This window comes from Asterias rubens, chromosome 3 (genome assembly GCF_902459465.1).
Source record: "Asterias rubens chromosome 3, eAstRub1.3, whole genome shotgun sequence".
In the NCBI taxonomy this organism is placed as follows: Eukaryota; Metazoa; Echinodermata; class Asteroidea; order Forcipulatida; family Asteriidae; genus Asterias; species Asterias rubens.
The window spans coordinates 3823504-3840254 of NC_047064.1; the positions used below are offsets into that span (position 1 = coordinate 3823504).

At 36.3% G+C, this 16751-nt stretch overlaps 1 protein-coding gene across 1 annotated transcript in view; it reads right to left on the reverse strand.

Annotated features, from left to right (window-relative positions):
• Positions 1–3619: 3619 nt before the first annotated feature.
• LOC117288094 overlaps positions 3620–16751 on the reverse strand; it is a 35619-nt gene continuing 22487 nt past the window's right edge. The window contains exons 18-22 of the mRNA XM_033768794.1: positions 16472–16653; positions 15840–16061; positions 15284–15334; positions 14305–14448; positions 3620–5065 (exon numbers count right to left, since the gene is read on the reverse strand). Of these exons, the coding sequence (XP_033624685.1) occupies positions 5048–5065; positions 14305–14448; positions 15284–15334; positions 15840–16061; positions 16472–16653 (617 nt within the window). The 3' untranslated portion in view covers positions 3620–5047. The remainder of the gene's footprint in view (positions 5066–14304; positions 14449–15283; positions 15335–15839; positions 16062–16471; positions 16654–16751) is intronic.

Sequence of the window (16751 nt, forward strand, 5' to 3'; positions counted from 1 at the left end):
CCGTCGGCAGTGGTTCTGGCTATCTCGGTCTCTTTGGCTCATACAGCATGCAACCAAACCCCGTGTCTTTGACGTGTTTTTCAAAGAACAAAGTTAAGCCTTAGCCTAAGCCGCAACCTGAAGCCGAAGTTTGTAAAAAGGCCATATAATCTCATCTGATTATAGTAATTCAAGAACCGTGTTAAAAATGACACGTGTAACGAACGTCCATACAGAATACCTAATTATGGCCTACTTGACAGTTAAAAATAGAACTGGGTCATTATAATGACGAGGGTATACACACAATAGGGGAATGACATGGACAACAAAGAATTTCCCCGAGTGGATCTTCGTCAAGGTATCTCCACAAATCCTTCTGACAACTCGAAGAAAAGGAATCTATTTTTGATAAAACTGCGATGTACGAATGTTAAAGAAGTTGAATGCTGAAAGTTGTCATTAGACCGCATTAAAATAAGTAATCTAGTTAGTCACGCCCTTCAAAATTTAGATTATAGCTTCACACTAACTGACAGTGTGCCGAAAGAAGTCTAACAGGGTATTGGGTAGGCCTAGCCTACAATAAATCAGCAGAAGCAGAAGCATACGAAATATTGACCCACTGGTGAGAAAATTATAATACCGGTATACAAATTGTTATGAATAGAAGCCCGCCAAGAAGGTATTCTGTTAGAGACATACGTTACACATTTCATTTGATCAGGCCTTCAATTAATAAAACGTGGTGCAGCCATCTTGAATTTCTCCCATTTATATCAATGTTACCAAACCGAGGCTGGAAGAACAAAATAGTCTGGTTCCTAATTGCAAAATGATTATTAGCATGCATTATTGTTATTCGATACGGGGAACAAGACCAAGATGGAGGCAGCATGATAAAGGTCTATAAGATGATACTATGACCTTTTTAAAACATAGACCTTTGAAACGAGATTCCCCAGACCAGTCTACCAATTAACGGAAAAAGCAGAGATGAAAAGTGCACAACATGTAATTGAAAGAATATTAATTTTTTATAATAATTATCAGTACAACCGTTTGACTTTCATAAAGACAAAAACGTTTTGTGTCACATTCGTCTAAAAATATATTTAAATACGGAAACTAGATTTAAATCATCGTATGTTGGATTTGTTGTTTAATGTTGCCAGGAAGCAAGCAGCATATAAGAGCAGTTTCCTCCAGAAGACAATAAGACCATTGAATTGGCTTACTTTTAACTCCTTTTAATGAGGCAACTTTAAAGGTATACCAACAACGAATTCTTTTCAGAACCTCAACGACTCACGAAAGAGATCATTTCATTTACAGCGAACCCCAGTTTCTGTATTAATTGCAATCTTTAAAGCCCTGTCTGGCCCTGAGACTATGGAAATGGCACTCCACTTTGAAGTGGCCGAGTAGATCCGAAGGCATAGTTGTCGTTTCGATCTATAAAGGCAGGGTATACTTTTGGTAATAGTCAAAGACCAGAATTCTCACTTGAAGTATCTCAATAACAAATCTGTCAAACTTTGGACTCAATTGGTCATCGAATTTGCAAGAGAACGTGGAGATAAATGAAAGGAAAAAACCCAACCACTCGTTGCATCAAATTGTCTTCTTTCAGGTGCCCGATAAAGGCTTCATTGGGGTGGAACATTTACCTCTTTAATTCTCTGTAACATCTCTTCAAACGAGGTCGTTTCAAATTATAAATTGTGTTTTATGATGTCAGCAGCTCCCCAGTGCTCTCTACCAATTAAGTTATAAGGCCATTAATTTGTGGAGTAATTACCAAAAGTAGACCCTGCCTTTTCAGCCGAGTCTTCATAACCGATCTTTATTTGAAAGAAAAAGGAATAAAAAAAATCACATAAAAATTAATCTAGTGAAGAAAGTAAAGTTTTGTCAAATTTAGACCAATCTGAACAGAAGTTATAATTTTTTCCATTTGCCCTTAAAGACAGTGGACACTATTGGTAATTGTCAAAGACTAGTCTTCACAGTTGGTGTATATCAACATATGCATAAAATAACAAACCTGTGAAAATTTGAGCTCAATCGGTCGTCGAATTTGCGAGATACAATGTAATAGTGAAAGAAAAAAAACGAAGTTGTGTGCTTTCTGATGCTTGATTTCGAGACCTCAAATTCTAAACTTGAGGGCTCGAAATCAAATTCGTGGAAAATTACTTCTTTCTCGAAAACTACATCATTATAGAGGGAGCTGTTTCTCACAATGTTTTATACAATCAACCTCTTCCCATTACTCGTAATCAAGTAAGGTTTTATGATGATAATTATTTTGAGTAATTATCAATAGTGTCCACTGCCTTTAAGAGGAAAATATAGATTTATTTTAAACCATACCATCAAAAAATTGTACAAAATATTAACCATTACATTAAATCCGTAGCATCGACAAATTGTTCAATGCAATTAAATAAATTTTAAATAAGTATAGAATTCTAAAATCAAAACAAATATTCAGAATATACAACTACTTTTTGCGAAACTAACTCAACAACAGAAAAATATCCCACTTTGGTACACCTCATCCCAATCTAACCAATTTAAAAGTTTTGTTTTTAACAATTAAGTAGGCATTTCATATATAGCACCATTAAATACATACCTATGGAACCAGTGAACATAAATAATCTTTATGTTGTATGACGAGAAAGTGGTGACAATCCTTTACAGTACATTTGAAAAATTAATTTTGGCTTTGCAAGATCAAAAACTTATCATTTTACTAATCTCTCAAAAGACTTCAGGATTTCATACACATAAAAATTAAGGAAGTCTACCACCATAACTTCATTTAAACTGTATCAGTTATGTCCAAATCTGAATTAATTTATATGTCCACTCTATCCTTACCAATTATATACACTAAAGGCAGTGTTACATTGTAGTGTACATTAGACTTGTGGACAAGTCGTTAAATGTTGGTCGCGGTGATAGCGTTCCGAATCGCCCCGCGATATTCTCGCGAGAGTGCTGGCCCCGCGAGACTACTGCTCTCACGTCGACTACAGTCCCATTTTAGCAACCGGCAGTTCGGGCGAGAGCAGTGATCTTGCGAGAGCAGTATTCAATCGCGCGAACCTGAATAATTACGACATCGCCACAACTTGACTATCTCACCGCGGCAGACCATTAACGACTTGTCCACAAGTCTTAATTGACATCCAATCAGTTGCATCAACAAGGGAACCAATCATCACTCATCCATACCTAATCACAATCATTTGAAAGAGAATAAGTGAGTCTCAAAGACCCTTGTTTAGATCATGGAGGAATAAATTTATTCCTCCATGTTTAGATGATATTCCCATTGAGGGAACTCGGCAAACTCCCACAAGGGGATATAAACGCAAAGATGGCAACAGCCAATCTCTCTCATACAAACATTGGTTCAATGTTTATGATTATGAATTGCACACAACAGCCAATCTCTCTCATACAAACATTGGTTCAATGTTTATGATTATGAATTGCACACAACAGCCAATCTCTCTCATACAAACATTGGTTCAATGTTTATGATTATAAATTGCACAAATCAAGTGGTTCAGTAACCAGACGACAATACTTATTCTAGTCATTGTGAAACCAGCAGTTAATCTGGTAGGATTCAAACCCAAAACCTTGTGATTGCAAGTCCTGCAGTCTAACCACTGGACCACGGTGACCACACCTTTAAGTGGCTTACACTAGAAAAGTGAAAGCCAAATTGTACTTCTTCAAAAACAAAAATCGCTAAAAATTAATTGCACTCTAACAGGGGATTTTATTTCCATAGACGAATTCCCCCAGATTTGTTAGTTTGCATGAGTGCAAGGTTTAGGGTTTGGTTTAGGGTTTAGGGTTTAGGGTTTGGTTTAGGGTTTAGGGTTGGGTTTATGGTTAGGATTGTGGTTAGGATTTATGGTAAGGGTAAGGGCCTGGGTCAGGGTTGTGTTTGGGTTTAGGGTTGGTTTGGGGGTTTATAGTTAGGGTAAGAGTTAGGGTTAGAGTTAGGATTAAGGATAATTTTCATGCTGGGCATGATGGATAAAGATTTGAACTGAAGGGGTTTATGGTTAGGGTAAGGGCTTGGGTTGGTTGAGGGTAGGGGGTTAGCTATAGTAGGTCAAGGGATTACTGTTTAAGTTCCTTTTCATTTCAAACAGCTTGATGAATTATTTCAAATGTTTGCATAGAAATGGAAAAAGTAATTGCAATATAAACAAATATTGATTTTGTTTTGATTCATACATAAAAGTATTGTACCTTAAGATTATTTCAACAATCTGTTTCTGTAAACTTAGGACTAAAATAAATTGCACATATTTGACAGTACAAAGTCATAAGTCAAACCATTTTATAGTGGGAATAAAATGTTACTTAGCCCAAATTTTGTAAAGCTGTCCAGCACAGAAAATTGCTTGGACAGACAAAATTAGCTTAGCAGTGACAGGTTATGGCATATAATGTATGCTGTTGTATGTTTTGCTTAGTTTTTTTTCTTAGCGGAAGAATTTACTACGCACCATGTACTGCTGTATCAGTTACTGACTCAGAAATTTATACATGGTTGTGAATGTACCCACAATTTTGCAATTGTATTTTTTTCTTATGATCCACACCATGCAAAACTTAAAACGTCACATAACCACAGTGATTTGTGCTCGGACATCAAACATTTCTTAGCGTGAAGATTGATTCACAGCTAAGATCAATCTTAGCTCCCTGCACAAAGAGAAAAGATCTTGAGTGGGAATCAACTGAAACGTCCAAGCAAAGTCATGCAGTGAACGAATTGTATTGTATAGCAGAGTAAAATTCATCTCAAAATTATCAGTTGCTATCCAAACATTTTTAAGTTTAGCTTTCTGCTATGCAAGCTTGCTGGACAAAAATCGGTCCTGAAGTGTGATGTTACAATACGAATCACTATGCTAATACTGACAACTCATAGAAGATGAATCTTAGTGCTTTATGAATTCAAGTCTGCTTTGAAGAAATCCTCACCTGTAGTCATACTGCAAGATCCTGTGGAATTGCCTGCTAGGTGTTAAAGCAGCAAATCCTCCTAGAAAAAAAAGGGGAAAAAAGACACTGAATAAACCCTGCACGGATAATGATATCAAAGAACAGTAGTTGCGCTATATAAATACTGTTTTATTGTTATTATTATTTTTGTTTTTTTACTCATACAACGATAGATGTTTTAAAAGCACTGGTCACTCAGTAATTTCCTGAATCCTGTAAAAAGAAAAATCCACAGTCATATTACTTGGATGGGATTCAAACCCACAATTGTGACTTTTAGACCAAATGTCTTACCACTAGACTACCGAGCTTGCTTGTAGCTAGAGGCAGTTCAAATCGGTTTGTTTTTAAGCAGCAGACACCACAACAATTTAAATGTTAAATTTGTATCTGGTATAAATTCATTATATGTGTGTTTACCCACACACCATTAGCATTGAGCACTTTATACTCGGGGGGGGGGGGAATACTGAGTAAAGTGAGTATTTACCAATGCAAGGCAAATAATATTCTTTTAACATCGATTTAGATATCAAAGTATATTAATCAAATGCGGAATTGCCGTTGTTGTTTACAACCAAAAGAAAATCTACTGATTGCACTAATATCAACTTGTTTAAACAATCATACTGAACATTTTCAAAGCTTACAATGCAAATAAATTTGAGTATTTTCTGCTAGCTTCATGAAATTGGGCCCTGACAAAATGTTGAAAAGCGATTGAATTTGATCTTAAGCAAAGCACATGCCCAATAAACATACATCCGGTTAGAGATGAAATTGGGATTGAGAACTAAGTGAAGTGGCTGCATGCCCCAGGCCTGGTTCGAGTTACGTACGTGACACGACAACTAATCATGTCTACCTAGTTAACTGTGATGAGCTGCTAGAATTTGGGGTTAGAAAAATTGTTGTTGCTTAAAAAAAAAGAGTATCTCAATTTCATCCCGAATAAAGAAATTTCAATCCAAAGATGTCTACATTTGTAGTAACTCAATAAAATGTATCTCAAAGAAATGACTTTACTTTTAATATGTACAAATTGTGAATTGTGTCCCAGATGCTGTTTGTGAATAGTAGTAAGAATATTATTATATTTATTATTTGTTGCAGTTATGTAAATCTCTAAAACATGTTAAGGTTTCCACGCTAAATTTCAAAAGAATTCTTTGTTAAAGGGTCTATGTACTTTTTCCTAACACAAAACACAATGTCCACAGATTTACATTAAACTTACACAGTTTGAAGATTATGATAATAGAAAGCTTCCCTTGAAATTTTACTTACTGAGGTGCTGTAGTTTTGGAGAAATGAGTAAAAGTAATAATTTTTGTCTCAGTTATAGCATGTAAAAACGTATTAACCAGTTATGCTATGGTTTTGAAACATGTATAATACCATAACTGGTTAATGGGATTTTATATGCTAAAATAATTTTCGTCTTCCTAAGACGAAAATTATTTTGTGACTTGTTTTACTCATTTCTCAAAAACTACACAACCTTAGTTAGTAATATTTGAAAGGAAGCTTTCCACTATCATTATCTTCAAACCCTGTAAGTTTATGTAAATCTGTGGACATTTTGAAAAGGTACCCGAATACTTTAAATTAGATGCTGCATTCTTCCAATGTGAAATAAGAATAAAAAAGTCACATCTCCCGGCATGAATCTGGGGAAAATTGGTTTGCTAACTCGACATCCATTGTCAACTGGTTGAAGACACAATGACTACCAAATTATTGAGTATTTTTTTAGCCAAATTGTGATGCGATACACACAAAAACATTCCCTGCGCATCCAAATCATTTAACATTTACCCAGTGAGTTTCCCTTAAAGCCATTGGACCCTTTCGGTAAACAGTGTTGTCCAAGGCCCACACTTTGTGTACCACAACTTCTATATTAAATAACAAACCTGTGAAAATTTAGGCTCAATCAGTCATCGGAGTCGGGAGAAAACAACGGAAAAACCCATCCTTGTTTCCGCGCGTTTCGCCGTGTCATGACATGTGTTTAAAATAAATCCGTAATTCTCGTTAACGAGAATTTATATTGTTTTGCTGTTTTCTCAAAAAGTAAAGCATTTCATTTAAAATAAATCCAGAATTCTCGCTATCGAGAATTGATATTGTTTTAACTTTTTCTCAAAAAGTAAAGCATTTCATGGAATAATATTTCAAGAGAAGTCTTTCACCATTGCCTTCTGTAAACCCTGTAAGTTATTTGTAAATCTGTGAACTTTTATTTTTTTTTCTGAACCGAAAGGGTCCAATAGCTGTAAGGTTTATTACTTGATGAATAATGTAATACCAAGATTACAACCAGATTATCATGCCCTGCTTCATGCTGAACCCCCTTAAAAATGAAAGGTGAAATATCAATATCTCTAAAAGTCATATCTGAAGTAGATATCGCCGGCAGTTGTTGAAGTTCACAAGATGGACCTTGGCATTAGGCTTTGTCATACCATGAAAGAGCTGCCAACAATTGCCACTTGCAATCAGGGTACAACATCAGGGAGATAATTAGAACTTCATTTGACATACTATGGGAAAAGTTTCCATAATCAAGTAAAATTTTAAAGTTTGTTCAACAGGTCTTGGAAATACTGTTTTGAGGAAACTTTTTACAGAATCAGAGTTGGCAGCGCTATACTCAATGCCAATGTTCACTTTGCAAACACCCTTTTCACGTGAAGTGACTCTTTTAAAGGCAGTGGACACTATTGGTAATTACTAAAAACAATTATCAGCATAAAACCTCACTTGGTAACGAGTAATGGGGAGAGGTTGATAGTATAAAACATTGTGAGAAACGGCTCCCTCTGAAGTGACTTAGTTTTCGAGAACGAAGTAGTTTTCCATGAATTTGATTTCGAAACTCAAGTTTAGAACTTGAGGTCTCGAAATCAACCATCTAAATGCACACAACTTCGCGTGACAAGGGTGTTTTTTCTTTCATTATTATCTCGCAACTTCGATCACCAATTGAGCTCAAATTTTCACAGGTTTGTTATTTCATGCATATGTTGAGATACACCAAGTGAAAAGACTGGTCTTTGACAATAACCAATAGTGTCCACTGTCTTTAAGTCTATGGGAATATTCTCCAGGTGTTTCTAAGCGGCAGAGAGTGTGTTTAGGTCCCAATCATGATACATGTACTTGTATCCTTGAGCAAGACACTTTACCATACTTGTTCCAAGTGTACTAGGAGTGGTAGTGCATCATAACAAACGCAGAACACTTTAAGACGGAAGAGATGGGTTAACCCCAGTTTTGGGGTTCACATAGAAAGCACCCTACTTAACAGGTTTCCTTAAAGGCACTGGACACTATTATTGGTAATTGTCAAAGACTAGCCTTCACAGTTGGTGTATCTCAACATAGGCCTATGCATAAAATAACAAACCTGTGAAAATTTGAGCTCAATTGGTCGTCGAAAATGCGAGATAATAATGAAAGAAAAAAACACCCTTGTCACCGGAAGTTGTGTGCATTTAGATGGTTGATTTCGAAACCTCAAGTTCTAAATCTGAGGTCTCTAAATCAAATTCGTGGAAAATTACTTCTTTCTCAAAACTATGGAACTTCAGAGGGAGCCATTTCTCACAATGTTTTGTACTCATCAACCTCTCCCCATTACTCGTCACCAAGAAAGGTTTTATGCTAGTAATTGTTTTGAGTGATTACCAATAGTGTCCACTGCCTTTAAGCTTGTGAAATACACTTACAGTGGTAAAGTTTACTTATGAGGCATCCTTGGTTTCATTACCACAAATAAATGAAATAAAATGAAATGAAATATTTTTTATACAGTTTGTAGCATCAGGTCTGTGGTCCCAACAGGGTTAGCATAAGGTTAATAAATTGATACAAAGTGCAAAAGTTTTACAAGATAACGAAAGGTCAAAACAATGATACGATTTGTTCCCCCCATAATGTCTAAAAATGGAAATGTTACAGGAGAGGAAGTTGAGCATAAATTGGGCTTAAAGTCTCCTTTCTGTTTACATAATGCCTCGAATGAATGACGCATTAAGATAAATAACAAAGTTATCAGAAAGGAAAACAAAAAAAACGCAAAGAATTAAGATTTTTTTTTTCAGAAGGGTTGTTGGGTAGTACAGGGGTCCTTGGCAATATGTCCGCCACTCGCTAACAACAACACTCTCCAGAGTGTTATTATTTCAAGCCCTCTCACAGATGACTGCATTCAGGTTTCATCAAATGACGCAAATGACTCTCTCCCCCTCAGTCCAAGTGAAGAATAATTTTTTTCGATGGAAGTATTAATAGTTTTTATACATAGCATGCCCGATGGGAGTTGTTTTAATCACGAAATGGAAATCCAAATTGTCTCGGGATTCTCTGTAAACATCATTAAAAGGGCGCCAGAGATTTTGTCTCAAGTTGAGACTCTCAACATGTATTTACTTAAGGGAGTAAAATGATTTTGTAACATAAAAACAAAGTTATTGCTCCTAAACGATTTCTTAAAATAGAGAAGCTCAAGTACATGTCCGGTGCTTATTTAGATTCTGGGGTACAAAAGAGCAAATTGTGCCCCTGAAATTTTACCCTAGCCATGCTTATTTTCATTTTGAATCAAACTGAGTGAAAACTGACACTCAAGAATATTGAACTAAGCGTAACAATAATAATGGAACCATGCTTGTATGCGCGTATCACAATCACAGAGGAGTCTCCATGCGCTTTGAGATGAAATTTAAAAGAGAAGAAAAAGTTAATAGAGATGTGACGTAATTACAAAGGCAAAATTTAGTTGAGACAGAAAGAAGTACTGAAGGCTATTGCAAAAATAAATGTGTTTTTTTAAACTTTGTCTTAAATAAATTCACTGTTTGTGCTTGTTTTGAATGAAAGCATGGGTGGTGGACTGGTGGTGTGGGGTTTCAGATTCCCCTGGAATTACCTAGGGTTTTAATAACTGGGATTTGGTTTGGTAATGTCAAAGGTCAATTCTTCTAGATTGCAGACTGCACTGCTAGACAACTTTTACTTGGCAAGGGGCCCAGGTTATACCACTACAATCAGAATCCAACAACAGTTTGGGTGTTGAGGAGTGCCTTGGACTTGATTAGTGAGAATTTAAAGTAGTCTGGTAAATACCCCAGAGGGGGGAGTTTGAGTCAATAACTGGCATCGGGATTGGGACTGGTTTACCAGTCATTGTGTTTCTTTTTGGGCTACCATAATGACAGTTTTTTTTTCCCCCTTGCTTTTATTTGTGTATTCTAGTACATGAACATGTTGAAATTGTTTACATTTCTGCATCTAAACTGATGTTTTTTTCTTTTTGAAAGTTTTAATGAAAACCCTTTTTGTGCATCATTGTGTTTCATTTTCGGCAACCAATCAGAGATGTTTTTTCCCCTCGCTTTTATTTGTGCATTCTCGTACACAGGTATGTTGAAACTGATGCTGTTTTTGTTTTTTAAAATTTAATGAAAACCCCATTTTTACACAAACACTTGTAGTCCTAATGGTGTACAGTTAATCCCATGCATTTATGCACTCCATTGACAAGGCCTATGTGTACGTGTATCTAGTAACAGATTCATAAAGGACAACTTTCACTCGCCTCAATGAACACGGCGTATCAAATTTCTCCTTTTCTCTTTCCCCCCTCTTTTTTTGAAGCCTTTAAAGCCATTATACACTTTCGGTTCAGAAAAAAAATATATAAGTTCACAGATTTACAAATAATTTACAGTGTTTACAGAAGGTAATGGTGAAAGACTTCTCTTGAAATATTATCGAGAATTACCGATTTATTTTAAACACATGTCGTGACATGGCGAAACGTGCGGAAACAAGGGTGGGTTTTCCCGTTATTTTCTCCCGATTGAGCCTAAATTTTCACAGGTTTTTTATTTTAAATATAAGTTGTGATACACAAAGTGTGGGCCTTTGGACAATACTGTTTACCGAAAGTGTCCAATGGCTTCAACAAACACCATTATGTATGAATATCAATATTCGGCCCCAAGTCCCTGAGATTTGAAAGTTGTATTCATCAAGGTTTGGTGACACAAAGACTGGAGATTTCAATGACAAAATGACACAATATGACATAACTGTCTATCTATTGCAGTGAACGACTCTTGTTAATATTGCAAAGTATGGGCTGTACGTGTTGGTTTTTTTTTTTAATTGAGAAATTGTCCTTGATCATTGAAGAGGATTTACCATAGAAACTACAAGTTACCTTTCACTTCAGAGTTTGTTGGTTAGGCAGAAATTAGCTTGAGAGGTCGTCACGAGACAACCTCTAAAAGGGAAGGTATACGTTTGGTAAACAAAAATTTTGGCATTGAAGCCTACACATCTTTCGATAGTATGAAGCATTTAAAAAAAAGATTCACTTTGTGGTAAAGGGTTATGTAAAAAGGTATCATATGGAAATCCGAATTTGATATACACAGTAAAAAAAGCAAAAAAACGTAAAAGAAAACAACAAAAATAACAATAAGAAACACTTTTTTGCAAAACTTTTTGACGCGAAGCACGGTACAAGTGCATACTTAATTTCTCAAAGGGTATCAAGTACAATAGCAAATAACACAAATTTAACAAGAGGTTACAGACTTGAAGTACTTAACATGAGGACTCTATCTATTGGAAAATTAATACATCATAAAAATAAATTGTTCATGTCCCTCCCCCTATAAAGGGAAGGTACACGTTTGGTAATTGTCAAGGACCAGTCTTCTCACTTGGTGCATCCATCATAAGCATAAAATAACAAACGTGTGAAAATTTGAGCTAAATTGGTCATCAAAGTTGCGAGAAAATGATGGGAAAAAAAACACACCCTTGTTGGACGAATTTGTGTGCTTTCAGATACGAATAAAAGACTTCTAGCTAGAAGTCTTCTATTATTTTAGTGAGAAATTACCTCTTTCTCAACAACTACGTTACTTCAGAGGGAGTCTTTTCCCGCAATGTTTATACTACCAACAGCTCTCCAATGCTCACTAACAAGTCAGTTTTTAAGTTATTATTTGTTTTGAGTAATTACCAAACGTGTACAGACCCTTTAAACGATTTGGGTACTTTTTCAAAATGTCCATAGATTTACATTAAACTTACAGGGTTTGAAGATAATAGTGGAAAGCTTCCCTTCAAATATTATCTACTGAGGTGCTGTAGTTTTTGAGAAATGAGTAAAAAAATGTACATACGTTTGTAAATGATTAAAATAATTTTCGTCTCATGAGACGAAAATTATTTTCATGACATTGTTTTACTCATTTCTCCAAAACTACAGCACCTCAGCACGTAATATTTTCAGGAACGCTTTCTACTATCATTATCTTCAAACTGTGTAAGTTTAGTGTACATCTGTGGACATTGTGTTTTTGTCCCACAAAAGTTACATACACCCTTTAACACAACTAATCTCAAGGCCTATTCTTCATAATGGGAGACTTTCTGGGACGATAGAGGGCAGCAGACTTACCGGGTAAATCCATTGTTCTCAGAATTATGCGCATGTTCAGAACTACGTAAACAATGGAAATTTACCCGGTATATCTGCTGCCACCTAGCGTTGGAAAGTCTCCTATTGATACAATAATAATTACTCCACACACATGCTGTAAATTTAATTGAGTTACGACCCAAGGCAAAAGCTTGGAATTTGACCAAGGTGTTGAATATAACAAGACTGCACACAACCTCAAGGCTGTAATTGCTATGCCTGTGTATTATAATTAGCCAAGTTGCACGTATGGTACATCTTTGATTTAATAATAGTAATAAAACATTCTCATAATATAGAGCATAATAAGACTGTGAGGTCCTTAAACGCTGTGAAGGGAAAATCAACAATTGTACAGAGGTAAACAGATATGGATTATGATTTGAACTGCCTCTAGCTACCGGGCGATCTCTGTGGTCAAGTTGGTATGACATCTGCTCTAGAATAGCAAAGGTCGTGGGTTCTGTTTTTTTGACAGAACTCAAAAAAGTATACAGGACTAAATGAATACACATCGGTATTAAAGGCAGTGGACACTATTGGTAATTGTCAAAGACTAGCCTTCACAGTTGGTGTATCTGTCATCGAACTTGCCAGATAATAGTGAAAGAAAAAAACAACCTTGTCACAAGAAGTTGTGTGCGTTTAGATGGTTGATTTCGAGACCTCAAGTTCTAAATCTGAGGTCTCAAAATCAAATTCGTGGAAAAGTACTTCTTTCTCAAAAACTATGTCACTTCAGAGGGAGCCGTTTCTCACAATGTTTTATACCATCAACCTCTCTCCATTACTCGCCACCAAGAAAGGTTTTAAGCTAATAATTATTTTGAGTAATTACCAATAGTGTCCACTGCCTTTAAGGGGGAAAAAAAAAGAAAAAAAAAAAAAACATCTTTGGAACAACATTTCAATATTTTCAAAACCAACATCAACAATGTTAAAATCATCCTCATCATCATATTAAGACGATACTATTGAGATATTGTCCAGTGCTAATTTGGCACAGGTTGGTGAGTAATAACTAACCTGGATCAACAAGATTACTGTCAGTAGGATTTAAAACTTTCATGATGCAAGTATTTAACGAAGAGAGGTTTACATGTGAAAAAACTCTTTCAAGTAGTGTTGCTTTCAGAACCAGGTTCTGAAAAGAACCGGTGGTTATCTACTCAAAGTTTAAATCAGTATGTTTTGATGGTTTCCTGAAGACGGTTAGTGCATACCAATCAAAACATTGAATTGTGGGAGTGTCGTGGCCGAGCGGTTAAGAGCACCGAATTCAAACTCTGGTGTTTCTGATCAGCAGAGTGTGGGTTCGAATCCCCAGCCGTGACACTTGTGTCCTTAAGCAAGACACATAACCATTGCTTCGTCCTTCGGATGGGACGTAAAGCCGTTGGTCCCATGTGTTGTGTAAACGCATGTAAAAGAACCCAGTGCACTTATCGAAAAGAGAAGGGGTTCGCCCCGGTGTTCCTGGCTGGATTGGCAGCATATTGCGCCATAGCACCTTGTAAACCATTACATGGTGCTTAAGGATTAGGTCATAATCTCAAAATTCGCCCCACTCCTTGCAGTAATAATACCTGGCGCTTTGTATCCTTTGGCAAAATGCGCGTTATAAATGCGCGTTATAAATACGGTTATTATTATTATTATTATAATTGTTAACCACCGGTTCTTTACAGAACCAACACTACTTAAAAGAGATATTCACATGGTGTTACCGGCAAACCTCTCTAATAGCTAAGATTCCTGGTAGTTTAACTTACTTGGATTGAAACAGTTGGGTGGATGATCTGTTTGAGTTCTACTCCAAACATCTCCTGCCAGGGTCGTTTAATGCTGTTAAGGAGTTGAATGAGAGAAGATGCATTCTCCGTCTGGAGGTGCCAGTGAGATTGCTCCACATCATCCTTGGAATACAAAATAATAAAAACACTTTGAATTCAGTGGCATGGTCCTGGGTTCATCTCCAAAACAAATCCTATAGGAGACTTTCTGGGCGCTAGGTGGCAGCAGACTTCCCGGGTAAAGCCATTGTTTTCAGAATTATGCGCATGTTCAGAACTACGTAAACCGTTTTAAACAATAGAAATTTACCCGCTAAGTCTCCTGGGTGGATTTCACAAAAGGTAGTCCTAACTTAGGACTAGTCCTAGGCAATGCTAAGAGATAGGACCAGTCCTAAGTTAGGATGAGTTACTGGTCCTAACTTAGGACTGGTCCTATCTCTTAGCATTGCCTAGGACTAGTCCTAAGTTACGACTACCTTTGTGAAATCCACCCCTGCCACCTAGAGTTGAAAAGTCTCCCATTGAATTTTGGGTTGAGCAAAGACAAAATTTACTAGGAGATTTGAACCTGCGACCTACAGTGTTGACACTCTACCAGCTGAGCTGCATAGCCCTCATGCTATTGAATTTGGGGTTGAACAAAGACAAATTAAGGAGAGCAAGTTGAACCTGCAAACCTAGGAATTAATGTGCCGGTGCTCAGCCTACATTGACTTGTCAAACACCGGTTCTTTTCAGAGCCGACGCTACTTAAAAGAGATTTACACATGGTGTTACCATAAAGCACATAATGTAGATGTAGGCCATAATGGAAGTGTCGTGGCGGAGGGGTTAAGAGAACCGAATTCAAACTCTGGTATTTCTGATCGGCAGAGTGTGGGTTCGAATCCCGTAGCGCCATGATTTCTTGTTTGATATTGTGAGTGTCAGTTGGCGAGGATAAAGATTGACTCACCTCTTTTAAAAACCCAATAGTCACATCTGTTGAGGAGTCTTCATACAATTCCTAGAAAAGGTGAAAAAAAGGAATTGAAAAAAAAAAAACCATAAAGATAAAGAATAATGGGAAAGAATATTTGTTAAAACAAAACTGGTTTTGTAGATGCTATGATTTCAAGAAACCTGTTAAGAGACAAGGAGAAATAAGAACACCCTCTCAGGGTTTCCAATAAACACTCCAATTAAAAATTCATCAGATTTGTTGGTCATGGTTTTACTGTCAGTGATTTTGTGCATATTCATATTGTGGTCAAAAGAAATAAATAAATGAACAAATAAATTATAACAACAATAAATAAATATATTAAACAAAAATAATTTAAAAAAACTCAAAATAAAAAAATAATACTAATAATAATACAGATACAAAAAATAAAAGAAAATATATATTTTTTGTTGAATATTTATTATAGAAATGTATGAAATAATAAAAAAACTACAAAATTAATAACAATAACACCAATTAATACCAAACTCAGAAAACACCCCTAACAATCCTCTCAAACACTCACCACTTCAATGACGTCAGTTATCTTTTGATGTTCCTTGAGGCTGAACTGGGTCATCTTAGCGAGACCCTTGGTCTTGGTTTGCCTCAGGGGCCAGAAATGATTCTCTTCGGCCAGGTAGAGGTCATTCGAGGTCACCAGGATGCTGATGGGTGTTAGGTGAATGGCCGTTCCTATAAAGATGGAACGGTGAAATGTTAAAATGTGTATGAGTCCCTTTAAAAGCTTGTTAACAATGTTTCTTGAAAACATCTGCTGATTTATTTTTTATAGTGCAATGGTTCTGGCATAGATAAATAAAAGTTGGTTAATATTGAAATGGTCGAATACTAAGGATGTATTTAAGATACAAATATACAGTTAGCATTATAGCCTCTAAAACACAAAACACTATAAAAGAGCGTTATTTTATGCAAAATTATGTTAGGAAACACCAAGTGAGAATACTGGTCTATGACTCTTACCAAAGGTGTCAATTTTATTTTATTTAAATTTTTTTCTCAACGGCAAACAAATTGGAAATCAGGCAATAGCGTGAGGAGTTATCATGCTTGTTCGACTCAAATCCGATGCAGCCCTACACTGCTCTGCAACAACACACCGAATATAAAACATAAATATTCACCTTTAGTGACTTCATTAATTGTCTTGCAGTATGCCAGTAGATACAAACTGAGCTCTGTGTCTCTCTCTAGAGACGTTCCGTTCATTGACGCACCCATGATCTGACTCATCATGTTCATCAGTGTGTTAGGATGATCTCTAACGACGTCCTTTAACCGGCACTTCTTGCTCATTGGACCTCGCTTCACTGCATCTGCATCAAGAAGAAAAAACAATCACAATGCTGAGATGTTTTTAGAAGAGTTGTGGGTTCGAGCAAAGACAAATTTACTGGAGCAGGACATGAACCAA